Source organism: Drosophila virilis, chromosome 5 (assembly GCF_030788295.1).
Source record: "Drosophila virilis strain 15010-1051.87 chromosome 5, Dvir_AGI_RSII-ME, whole genome shotgun sequence".
In the NCBI taxonomy this organism is placed as follows: domain Eukaryota; kingdom Metazoa; phylum Arthropoda; class Insecta; order Diptera; family Drosophilidae; genus Drosophila; species Drosophila virilis.
The window spans coordinates 19,334,095-19,347,081 of record NC_091547.1 but is presented as its reverse complement, the minus strand read 5'-3'; the positions used below and the strand labels follow the sequence as shown (position 1 = coordinate 19,347,081).

Sequence of the window (12,987 nt, the reverse complement as noted above, 5' to 3'; positions counted from 1 at the left end):
TGTGTATTTTTCGGGGTGTCTGGTTGTATCCATATTAATTTACAGTTGATTCAACAACAGAAAGGACGCAAAAAATGTCGAATGCAATAATTAAAATGCAATAACAACAACAAGCAGCTGGCTTCACGAGCAACAACAATCTGCTAGACCAGTATTCAGTTCTTACCGACCCTTGTACTTGCTTCGAATGCCTGGGCCAACAGGCTGTTGGGGTATATTCAACAAATTTTATTTAGCCAAGCGTGACTTGACTAAAAATAAGTAATAATTATTTTAAATTTAAGTAATCTAATATATGAATTTTCAATAGAAACTTAAGATCAACTAGCAATTTAGTATTGATTAACACTTTTTAATATGCATTATTGATTTTAATAAAATTTTTATATAGTAAGGTTGGATTTCTATATATTTTTCTTATATCGAAGAATTACAAGTAAATAATAATGCTCGTACTCTTTGTTAACCGTAAGTTTCCTATTTTTGAATGGCATTTTCATCAAGCAGGCATAAGCATTATTATTAAAATATTATATAAACAGATTTTTACTAATTTAACCCCTAAAAGTATGCAATAAGTGCGCGCATATCATAGTCCGACATGCTTTCAACTTGCACTTATAAACTGCTTACTTATCCAGCTCTGTTAGCATCCAATTGTTTGCCACACACACAAACACACACACACACAGGCGCACACGCACACACAGCCGCACGCACACGCATGGCATCGCATCACGCATACGACGCGTTGTGCACTTTGCCACTTTGGGCGCTGCTGCAACATTTTGTCTGACTGACAAATTTAATTACTGCTGGCTTCATGTCTGTCTGCTGTGTGTGAGCTACTGTGTGTGTGTTGGGGAACTGTTGTTTGCGTCGTTACTGATATGGCAACAGGACCAGGGCCAGGGTCTGGGTCAGGGCGAGGGCGAGAAGCTGGACCGGGACCAGGCGCAGATTGAGGACCCGGACTGAAGTCACTTCATTTGATGCGTCAATCAGCACAATCAAAAACTGCAGCCCATGAAAATCAATTAAAAAGCCGTTGACACACTGCCCAGGCCCTGGCCAATGGTGCGCTCATCGGATTGTGTGTCCCTGGTGGTGTTGTCCTGGGCTGATGCTGTCAACAGCGCTCTGAACGTTTTGCAATTGACGCTGCCTGGATTAACATTTATATTTCAGCAGGCGCAGGACCTGTACACAATACTTTTTTTGGTTTCCTTTTTGTTTTTGGTTTGTTTTTTTTTTGTTGGTTTGATATTCCTCCGGGGCGTTGTAATTCATTTGAAATGCAAATGCCTTTGTAGCGGATATAGCAACAACACACTTGCAAAACAAATCAAAGGCGTCATTCAGCCGGCAACATGATGCGGCATTTTCGAGCTGGCGAATTGGAGTTGGAGTTGCAGTCGCTGGTGACGTCAGCGTATTGCATAGTTAATTGCTGGCCCCGCTGAGTTGCAGGAAAAAAAAGAAGAAAAATACAACAAAAAAAAAAAATAAATAAACAAGAAACGGAGGCAGCACCACTTAATAAATGAAATGTCATTGAGGCGTGCGGCAATCAACAAAACAAAAATCCAAACGGATTTAACACCAAGCGGCACAAATGACGCATGAGTAGGCGCTGAAATTGTGGGTGGTGAAAAAGCAACTGTAAATGAACGCATACACCCACCAGCTTACACACTGACAAACTGACTGACTGACTGACTGGCTGATTGACTGACTGACTGACTGACTGCTTGACTCGCCAGGCACGGCTAACTGACAGCGTCCGAGTGAGCGCTGAGCGTCGCTTTATCTGCTTTTGAGGCGCACACTCACACACTCGGAGACACACACACACTCGCACACACGCACACCACTTGTCATGCACACCCGCTGCCCTGCAAAGCGTTAAGCTTGTCTGGACGCGACTTTTGTTTACCCTCAACCCATTTAAGCTTTAGACGTGCTTTTAACATTTTTCCTCCACTCGCGAGCCTATTTTTCAATTAACTTAACAAAATGTTAATAAATTTAAGCTTGAAATTAATTAGTTTGATCTTGAGTATAAACATATAAAAGTATATATGTAAAATAATATATATTAAATAAAGCTATATAATATACAATTGAATATATTTAAGAATATTATTCCTTTGCACATTTTGTGTTATTTTTTACTTTACACTCTAGCTAAGAGCGGCTCGCCTTCATACAGTTTGGTCCTCTTCTAAATATATATACATACATATATACAAAAAATGATCAGTTATCTTAATGAATTGTTGACCTGAAAATGTTTAGCTTAAAACTCCATTTGCACTCTCTGTTACAAGCTAAATGCTCCAAAGTGTGTACCCCATGTATCCTGGTCGGATAACACATTCGGCACGCACACAAAAACAGGACATGAGCAACTGCAGCTGCAAGTGGCCCTCCTTCAGTTACTGTTACTGCTACTGCCACTGCGACTTGCCGGCAGCAGTGGCTGTGGGATCGGGATTGGGTAGTGTTGGACGCGGCGTCATTGTTGTTCTTGTTGCTGCTGCTGCTGCTGCTGCGTCAGCTGCAACTGATGACATTGTCAGACAGCCAGGCGCACCCCGGGCTATGAAGGGACTAACAAGCCTGACAGTCACTCAGCGTCAGTCAGGCTCTGGGCCGGCTGCCCAGCTGCCCAGGCTGGGACGTTGTGCAAATTAAAAGTTTGGCCCACACTTGACACGTGCTTAGAAGTTGCAACGCCCCCGCTTCCAGTCCCTAGCCGCAACGCAGCAATGTCCAGCCACCAAACGGTTGGTCGTTTTATGTTTTTTTTTCTTTTCTTTTCTTTTTTGGACACAGCATGTTTGTGGCTTGTGGCAGCGTTTTGTGTTTCCCACTTTCCATCTGTCGGGGCGGGCCTTAGGAGCTGCCAGATGAAATTTATGAGACCCAGCCAAAACGTCAACTTGCGTGCAGCTGCATAAACTTGTTGCATATGTGGATGCGTCGCAGCGCGGCTAAGGTAGACACTGCTGACAAAGCGACTGCCTAAAATTTATGCACTCGCCGCTAAGTGGCCTCAGCAAGGTACAGAAGACTGTATAAAGTGGCTAAGATTATGGCTGCAAGCCTAACAATCGCCTTCGGTGGTTCCAATGTCTTGCCCTAAGGTTCGTTTCGTTTCGGGCTTAAGTTTATGTAATTTAAAGGAATTTTTTAAAATTTTAAATGTAGATATAAGTAAAAGGTGCTCTGATCGGGAGTGCACGATTTGGGATTACCCTGGACCATATCTGGTAGCAGTAGCTAAATAGAATTTGTAATTCAGGCGTAAAGTAAAATAGGCAAATTAGTGTAACTATATTTCAATTTGATTGTTTTATTAAAGTTGAAAAAACTCAATTAACCCCAACAGCTTTATTATTAGTTCTCTCTTGCTGTTTTCCCTTTCAATGCCAATATCTTCTCTTGCTTGGGTTGCATAGCTTTCGGATTGCTTTCGTGAGTAGGATTCAATTTCTTGATGCTCCTTGCTATCTCGCGATTTGGCAAGTCGAGGTTTTGTAGTGCTGGGCTTTGGATCGCGTGGTGTGCTCTACATAACCCCAACAGGGATCAATGTTCTTCCCATGTTGGTTCACTTAGTTCGTAAGTATATAACAGCATAATTAAAAAAATATAATAACTTGAACAAGCAAAGCAAATATTTTTTATAACATATAATCGAAAAATAAAACCTGAACACTGTGAGACATGAATGAATAGATCATTTCTGGAACTAGTTCGTAAGGCAACTCACTTTAATATTGCTCAGTCAAGTCAATATATTCTAAGGGATCGCGTGAATTGGATACGAAAATCACACCCTCATCATTTTCTTCATCCGAACCACTGGCTTTAGATGAATCCATTTCCAAGCTTCCCAGACTAACTTTAATTTTTTTATTTGCTTGCATGGAAATGGGATCTAAGCTGTTTTTGCGTTTGCGAATCCTTTCTTTAACTGGACTGAGTGGAACAACACGACTTCTTAGTTTCATATAGCTCGGTGTATCCATTTTGAAATATGTTCTCAGTCGTTTTATTTTGTTGTATTATGATATGACTGGTGTTTCGATTTGGATCTGACTGTTGTTGTAAATCGAAAACAACGTAACGGATATCTAGATCTCTCTAGAGAGAAGTTAAGGGACAAACAAAAATTTAAAGGTTTAAAGGAACCATAAGTGGGTTTTGGTGAAATTAATGGGAGACTCATGACTCGAGCTCCATACTTTGAGACAGGAGGTTGAAGGAAACTTGAGCCAGATTCTTCTTATTTAAACTTTCAAAAATTTGTAACAGGATTCTTTTGAATATTTTACTTTAATCGTAAGCAATTTTTATTATTATTAAAATATTTTATTCTTTATTAATATTCATCAAATAATAGAACAATTTAAACATAATTTCAAGTGTAAGCACGCTTCCGCAATACCCTTAATAGTTCCAGATCCTTCACAAGATAATCCAAATAGCTGTAAAAGTTGAAGGTCATGCTATTTAGAGCGCGCGTCGTTGACTGCGAGATCATGTCAAGGGTCAGGCATGGCTCCTGTTGCTGCCTGAGCAGCAGCTCGCGTACTAAACCGATCTGCCTATCCAGGTCAACAAGCGACTGAAAGATCGCCTCCAGATCCATATGCAATGAGCCGTGCTTATCCTCCTCTAGCGAGCGCACACAAATGGCTACGAGCCCGGGTATTAGCCAGACAAGTGGTCGGCCAAGGCACAGCTCGTGCTCCAGTTGCCTCGGTTCAATTGGCCGCCTAGCCTGAAAGGGCAGTCGGCATTGGCAATAGCAAGTAAGCTTTTCCTTTAGCTGGCAGCTCTGCAGTTTGTTGCGCAGGTGGCACAGCAGGCGCATCGGACTGATCAGCAAGGATTTATAGAGCGGCTGGCAGGGTGGCTGCCGGTCGCCACAGCGGCGACTCCAATATCTTGAGGGTTTTGGCTTGGCCGCCAGCGGACGCAAGCCCGGATAGGCAGACTTAACCGCTTGCTGACATTGTGGTTTCGGGATTTCCAGGCAGTTTTTGAGTTGTAATGTGAACAGCGTAATTCTGCCCAGCAGCACATCACGCAGCGCCTGCCAGTTTTTGGGCAGTCGGCGTAAATTGCCCTGCAGCTGAAATAGTTCGCATTGTTCGCCGCTCGAGCTGGACACGAGCATATAGAAGTCTCTGGCTGCCTGCATCTGAAAGCCATACAGCTGGCAGTCGAGGCTGAGCGCCATGACCAGCGGCAGTCGCTGATCCTGCTTCTGCTGCACAGTTAGCGGCAGCTCGCAATGCATCACCATGCCGAAGACACGTTTGATGGCATACAGCTTGAGGGTGATCAGCATGGTCAGGCAGTTGGACAGGCGAAATAGCTGCCAGCTGGCTTCCCTGTCTCCGTTCATGTTTGGCCAGTAGATGGCGGCAAAGATGATCGTGTAGAGCATAATTCGTGGCAGTGTTGAGCGAAACTCGAAGTGTTGCCAGCTCAGCCATTCCGTTGTGGCATGGTTCATGCGCACTATGGGCAGCGGCCACACCTCGCTGTTGAATTTGGAATGCTCGCTCAGGAAGTAGGCGAGGCCACAGAAGGCGCCGTTCATCAGCAGAAAATGGCCTGTGTAGCTCACATCCACATCGACGTTCAGCTCATCCATATATTTCAAATACAGCCAGCAGCTGCAGTAGCCCAAGCTAATCAGCACGGTCAGCAGACAGAGCTTAATTGGCAGCTCCTGTCTCATGCGCACCTGCCGCGAACTGTGGCAAGCCGGCAGACGTTCGTGTATGCGGCATAGCAGCAGCCCATAGATGGCCACATGGACGCCCAGCAGCTGCATTCGAGCCATGGTATAGTACGAAAATACAATCCAGTCAAACAATTCGGACAGGCATTCAATTGGATGGGCGATATCGAAACGCTGGTAAAGCAAGAAAATCGCCAGCAGTTGGTACTCGGTCAGGTAACACAGCCAGGTGGCAAAGAGGTAACGATTCAACAGCAGCCTGCCAATCATTGAATTTGGCATATTCAGCTGGTACGGCAGGCCAAACGGCATGCTTATTCTTAGCTTTGGAAAACAAGACATTGAGAATTATTTAAATATTTTGGCTCGTTTGAATGTGTGCATATCTATGCTTGGAATACAAACTGTATAATTCTAGGCCTCCTCAGATCAAAATATCGAAATTTGTGCAAATTTCTTACTTTGAAAATGAGCAGAGTGATTCTTGTTGTTGAGTTTCTTAGGCAGCATTGTTGGAAACGCGGCATTGCGAATCTATATTCAGCTAAACCGCTTCAAATGCGGTTCGAACCATGCATTGAAAATACTAAATCACAACATTTTTATTATCACGTGATCATTTTTTTAACAGTTGGTCAGATCTTTAATTTCTGTTTTTAACCATTTTTTATAATATGCAACATTCGTGTACACGCCTGGAAATCCTTTTGCGGCACATCCTTTTCCCCAAGATACGACACCGACAAGTTTCTTTCTGGAGACCAATGGTCCACCAGAATCACCCTGGCACGCATCGTGGGAATTTAAGGCGGCACAAAGCATTTGCCTGGTGATACGATAACCATACCGTCCATAGTTGGTTTTTTGGCATTTTTTGTAATCCATTAAACGAAGGTTCACTGCTTGCAGGATCTCTGGACGCTTTGTTGATTTCGCTTTGAGGAGACCCCAACCTGAAACAGAGGCTGTAGCTCCATCACGTGGAACTGCCGAAGTTAACGTAATCGGCTGCGCAAGGGGTCCAAATATAAGTGGACTTGCCAATCGCATGATTGCAATGTCATTAATATATTTCTTCGGTAGATATTCGTTATGAGACTTTATTTTCGCTACCTTCACAACCTGGCCACCCTTTTTCCAAAACCTAGATCCAGCTCGTATACTCAACGTTTTAACATCCATGTTGATCAAACAATGCGCAGCAGTTATGATTATTTTTCTGCTCAAAATTGAGCCACCACAAAAGTGAAATCCATATTTCTGTATCGATACCTGCCAAGGTGCTTCCCGTATGTCAATGGGGTGTCCATTCACAATGCGATACGCGTCTAAGACAGTCATCGTCGAGAATAACAGAAGAAGCACAAATAAGTAGCTAATCCTCATTTTGTGATTTCGATTTTTCTGGTCAATACGTCTAGTCTCAGACTTAAGAGCTTGACTCTTTTTGTGACACTCTCGTATTGTTTAGGATGCCATTAAAAATGTGAAACATCTTTAGTTACGGCCATGTAAGGGTATTTTAACTGTAACTGTAGCGTTAAGAGCCATTTGTAACACACTAATTATTTTTCAAAAAGAACAGGTAAAAGTACCCTAGTCGGGAGTGCCTGTATCAGTCCCGTGATATGCATAAGTTCCGTCAGTTTTGTGTATTGAATTTGCAATTAATGTTAGTTGCTTGAGTCTTGGTTGTCACTTTGTATTTATCTCTATTTTTCTGTCCAGGTGTGTTTTCCTAAATTTATTGCATCCATTCCCCTAAATTGGCATTTTTTCAATGTTGTCCTGCTTAAATAGGTCAAGAGTCTTCCTAGTCTCGCGCAATGTCACATTCTCAGTGTGCCCCAGGACTGTTCGATTCTATCTGATCCGATCTGTTTCCACAATGTCTTCTATCTTGACCGCAGCCAACGTATTTCCCAGACTTAAGCTTTACTGATTCTTTTTAGTTGTTATTTAATTGAGCTCGAGTGAATTATCTCGATTGGTCTCCACTTTGTGACTGAATGAATGAATGAATCTTGGAAACTAAATAAGATCGAGAGCCAATTTACGCCTCCATTTAAATGCTGTTGTATTTTGGGAATAATCTATAGAACAATCAACTCCTCTATCCCATGAGTATTACTTGCGTCCATTTTGTTATGCCCGATTGCTGGAGTGTCAACCGAATGCCGAGCTTGGGGAGCCGAACGATCGGAGAGCCGAGATCTGCATACATATGCATGTATTGTGTGGATGTGCGCAGAAGTCGTTTGACGCGAGCCACGCATACAAGTATTTCAACAAATCGCTCAAGTTTTTATTATTATACTTTTAACAACTGACTGCTGCATTATCGTTATCCTTAATATCAAGTTTTGGAATTTCGGAGTTTAACCACCTGCTATAATATGCAACATTCGTGTACACGCCTGGAAATCCTTTTGAGGCACATCCTTTTCCCCAAGATACAATACCAACAAGTTGCTTTCTGGAGACCAATGGTCCACCCGAATCACCCTGGCATGCGTCGTGGGAATTTAAGGCGGCACAAATCATTTGCCTGCTGATATAATAACCATTCTTTCCATAGTTGGTCCTTTGGCATCTTTTATAATTCATTATACGAAGATTCACCTCTTGCAGGATCGACGGACGCTTTCTTGATTTAGCCTTGAGGAGACCCCAACCTGTAACAAAGGCTTTAGCACCATCACGTGGTACGCTCGAGGTAAAACTAATCATCTGTGCGTTGTATCCAAGTTTTATAGGTTTGGCCAAACGCATCAATGCAATGTCATGAAGATGTTTTCTGGCATAATAGGCATTATGAATCTTTATTTCCGCTACCTTCACAACCTGGCCTCCATTTTTCCAATACTTAGATCCAGCTCGTATACTTAAAATTCTTATTTGCTTGTTCCTCAAACAATGCGCAGCAGTTATTATTATTTTACTGCTCAAAATTGAGCCACCACAAAAGTGAAACCCATTTTTCTGTATCGATACCTGCCAAGGTGCTTCCCGTATGTCAATGGGGTATCCATTCACAATGCGATTCGCGTCTAAGACAGTCATCGTGGAAAATAACAGAAGTAGCACGTAAAAGTATCTGATCCTCATTTTGTTATTTCTATTTTGACACTTTGTGCTTTGAGCTTATTTAAACTTTATTGCTGGTAAGTTTCGTAGATTTGCAAATCTCTCTTCCGGCGCACTCGGAAGCATTAATCTTGTTTAAGATCCCATTAAAAATGTGAAACATCTTTAGATACGCCCACGATAAGGGAATTTTAGATGTAATCTAGCGTTAAGAGTAACTTGTTACATACGAGGGCATACTTTTATTATTTTTCAAGAAAAAAACAAGGCCGCACTAGTGGTGACTATGGGATACCCTAAACCTAGTTCTAGCAACATCAAATTGCCTTTGCAATAATAAACAAGTAAGAGGTTCTAGTCGGGAGCTCCCGACTAGGGGATACCCTGAACCCTCTTCTTCCAACATCGGCCCACTTGGGCAACATAAAGACGTGCCTATACCATTTAGATATACCCTCCAAAAAGTAGTATTTTATAGACAAAATTAGAAACATCGTGATGTAAGGTTTTAGCTATTTTATTTCATGATTTAATTATTTTCTTTAATTTTCATTTGCATATTGAAATTTACTCCCGTCTTTTCATGTACTTAAATATCCACTCTCGGTAGAGAGCAACATCGGTATAAACTCCTGGATGTCCTTTTCTTGCACATCCAATGCCCCAAGAAACAATACCCACAAGTTGATTGTCAACAACCAACGGTCCACCAGAATCGCCTTGACATGCATCGCTAGCACTGCTTGTAGCACAGATCATGCCCTTAGCAACTTTATTACCAAGGACAGCATATTTGGACATTTGACAGGTCGCGCGATCGATTATACGCAGCGAAGCCATTTGCAAGTCTCTTGAACCGACAGATGCATTCTCTTTTTGAAGACCCCAGCCTGAAACAGAGGCTGCGGCTCCGCTCTCAGGCGTTTCTTTTGCAAGTCGAATTCTATACGAATTCCGGCTGTACTTAAGTCTCTTGTCTAGTCGCACGAGTGCGATATCATTCTTGGTGGGATTGGTGCCATAATTCGGATGCCTTTTGACTTGCGCCACATTTATTACCTGTCCACCACGATTCCAGTACTTGGATCCTGTTCGCACTTGCAGTAGAATTGCAGGGATGTAGAACACACAATGCGCAGCAGTTATGATTGTTTTAGAGCTTATAATGCTGCCACCGCAAATGTGATGTCCCAATGCTTGTATCGAAACCTGCCAGGGTGCATCGCGTATAGGAATGGGTATTCCATTGACAATCCGATTGTTACTGCGTGAAATGTGGCTCGCGCCCAGGACTGTCGTCGTGGAGAGCAGCAGGAGATGAAGTAAAGCCCATCTAATCGGCATTGTGTATTTTAAATACTAATTGCCTTTTACATCCAGTTGGAAGGATGACTTTCAAAGACCTATGCTAAACTGCAAACAAATATTTTTAAAATATTTAAATTGGTTCATTTGCTATGGTAAGGTGAGTTTGAACGAATGCGTTAAGTATTTGTAAATCATCTTATATATGCTTAGTTTATATAATACTAGTTTTATATGTTCGCTTGTCGAACTCATCGAACACATCTTGTTACTCTTTGATTTCGTAAATATCTCCAAGCCTGTATCTAGCACAATCTATGAAAATACTGGGATATATTTGTTCGAAGAAAGTTTTCGACGTCGCCAGGGTCATATAAATAATGTTAAAAATGAAAATATTTGACTAAAACAAGTAAGAGTGTTCCCCACTAAGAGATAACCTGACCTTTAATCAACCATCATCAAATTAAACACCATTCGCTTTCCTGGAGTTAAACTCGAAACTCGCTTTAACCAGCCAGATCCACAGTTGCCTCCTAGTTCACAGCCATACAAGGAATTTGTCTTTCATAAAAAAACTGAACTAAAATAGCATTTTCACACGTTTTCTTTAGACTGTGCTTCTGTGACTGATCTTGATGATATTTTCAGTAGTAGTTCTTATTATTTTATAAAACATTCGTATTTGCTTAAAAAGACAATAGCATTACAATTATGGCTTAAATTGGATATTAGTTATCAATGCCTTACTAATGTCGTGATTACAAATATTATATTTAAACTCTTAATTATTTTTATAAATGTCCATTTGCTCGTCAATTTTTAAGAAATTCAACTTCCTAAGATATTTATGTTTTTTAGTACTCAGTCACGGTAGTAAGTAATGTCGGTATAAGCTCCTGGAAATCCGCGTTTTGCACATCCCAGGCCCCAAGAAACAATACCTACAAGTTTTTCATTCGCAACCAACGGTCCACCAGAATCTTTTGGTTCATTGCGTTACGTATTTGTAAATCTTGTTATATATGCTTAGATATTACTAGATAAATATGTTCGCATGTCGTTCGCATCGAACACATTTTGTTGTTACGGACTGCGTCAAATAATTATATATTTTTTTTCTCGAAATAATTGATTTTAGAATTTTTCTAAATAATTTTTATAAATTCTGCTAATCAGTTTACTGCAAAAAATAAAAAAAAAACGATTAAATATGTGCAAAATATTTGTATTTAATCCAACCATTTAAAAAGAAAATATAAATATTATGTCCGACTCTGCAATCTGTCGGTTTGGATTAATACCGGTTTGCAGTCTTGTTAAATAAATTTACCATAAAAATATTTGCTTTGCTTTTAAAAATGCATTCACAAAACACTCAACTCTACTCTATAAAATTTTTTTTCTATTTGCACACGGCGCAACAATTGCAAGAGCTGCATAATATTTTCAGCAGGTTCAACTATTTTTAATATGTTTCTTAAACTATAGTGAGTTATTGTTGTTGCATTTTTGCAACGCTACAAATTGAATTAAATATTATTTATGGTCGTGCATTTTTGCAAGCGTCGCAAAACAAAGTTTTTGTTAGGAAAAGTTACACACATGGAATTGCATAATTTCGAGGTATAATTTGAAAAACCAACTGGCGGCCTTTTAAGCCTGCCCGCCTGAAATGCGGCAAGAGTGTGGGCTTAGTGTTTGGAGAGGGGGGCGGGGGCGGTTTAGGTGGGGGCTTAGACATGGGTAGAGGGTGTGAAGGCGGGTCGGGTTAGGTTGGCACTTAACCCGCTCACAGGCACATTTGTTTTTTGTGTTGTCTTCGCATCGCATCGCGTTGCGTTTTTTTCAGCGCATGTTGAGCGTAAATATATCTATCCTGTTAGGGATACAAGCGGGGTATACACGACTTGGGTGTATAGCAGTGCTACAATATGCAGTACAAAAATACGTGCTACAAAATCAAGCGTAGAAGTATTTAGCAAAAAAAAAAAACTGTAAAACATATACTTCAATAAATTCATGTGTAGATTATTAAAGTTGACAAAAATTATAAAAAGTTTGATAAAAAATTGTTTAAAAAAATAAATAAGTTATTAATTAATAAAAAATTAATAGAGCAAAACTTGGTTCTAAGAGAAAAAATTGCATAAAGATTTATCTTATTTGAGGTGAAAGTTCTGAAAAGTGCAGGCAAATAATCAAATATTCAGTAAATTATCAATAAATAATAATAAGTTAAGGGAAGTCTTGGATTTTGAATCGGATATGTATAATTGAATGTAATTATAAGGTAGCTTCTAGTCGTATATATGAGCGTGCAAGGTCTTAACTTGTTTGCTGGCTCAGTTGGGGCTTTGAGTTGTCAACAAAAATATCACTTGTTTGCATGAAAATCTCAGCCGCTGGTGGTGGATGGATGCTCTAACCCAGTAAATTGTGAATGGTAAGTGGTGTCTATGTAGCTGGCTGTGATGTGGCGCCCACATCTGTTTGGTGTCATTCACGATGTCGCAGTGGCACGATGATAAAGAGAAACAAAGCAACGGTCGCGTTGCTTGCAACAAAAATAGCAAACGCGTGCGGAATTGAGCAATTTTTATGAATAGCAATAGTCACAAATGGAGTCAGGGGCCAGTTACATGCCGTACCCCCTCGCACACACACACACACACACACACACACACACACACACACTCACACTCACGCCAGTTGCCTGTGGTATAGGCAATTCGTGTGGCCAGGCCTTTAGTTCATCTGTCAAGCGCTGGACTGGGAGCATGCTTGACAGTTTGACGCCCCGTAATTCATGGCATGATGAACGCCAACTG

General features: G+C 41.0%; 4 protein-coding genes and 1 long non-coding RNA gene across 5 annotated transcripts; all 5 read right to left on the bottom strand.

The window, feature by feature from the left end:
- Positions 1-3,328: 3,328 nt before the first annotated feature.
- Positions 3,329-4,158, bottom strand: LOC116651217 (uncharacterized). Its single transcript, XR_004304209.2, has 2 exons — positions 3,779-4,158; positions 3,329-3,723 (listed from the first exon to the last, which is right to left on the bottom strand). It is a non-coding gene; the product is annotated as an uncharacterized lncRNA (long non-coding RNA).
- Positions 4,159-4,412: 254 nt separating this feature from the next.
- On the bottom strand, positions 4,413-6,175 carry LOC6626887 (nucleoporin Ndc1). The gene has a single exon (XM_002049385.4). The coding sequence runs from the start codon at positions 6,104-6,106 to the stop codon at positions 4,430-4,432; it is 1,677 nt and encodes a 558-aa protein (XP_002049421.2). The 5' UTR covers positions 6,107-6,175; the 3' UTR covers positions 4,413-4,429.
- Positions 6,176-6,349: 174 nt separating this feature from the next.
- On the bottom strand, positions 6,350-7,227 carry LOC138911378 (trypsin beta-like). Its single transcript, XM_070210076.1, has one exon. The coding sequence runs from the start codon at positions 7,148-7,150 to the stop codon at positions 6,389-6,391; it is 762 nt and encodes a 253-aa protein (XP_070066177.1). The 5' UTR covers positions 7,151-7,227; the 3' UTR covers positions 6,350-6,388.
- An 818-nt stretch (positions 7,228-8,045) lies between these two features.
- Positions 8,046-8,976, bottom strand: LOC26531043 (trypsin delta). Its single transcript, XM_015174787.3, has one exon. The coding sequence runs from the start codon at positions 8,870-8,872 to the stop codon at positions 8,084-8,086; it is 789 nt and encodes a 262-aa protein (XP_015030273.1). The 5' UTR covers positions 8,873-8,976; the 3' UTR covers positions 8,046-8,083.
- A 376-nt stretch (positions 8,977-9,352) lies between these two features.
- Positions 9,353-10,251, bottom strand: LOC6626889 (trypsin beta). The gene has a single exon (XM_002049387.4). It carries the CDS (start codon positions 10,193-10,195, stop codon positions 9,419-9,421), a length of 777 nt encoding a protein of 258 aa, XP_002049423.1. The 5' UTR covers positions 10,196-10,251; the 3' UTR covers positions 9,353-9,418.
- Positions 10,252-12,987: the final 2,736 nt, after the last annotated feature.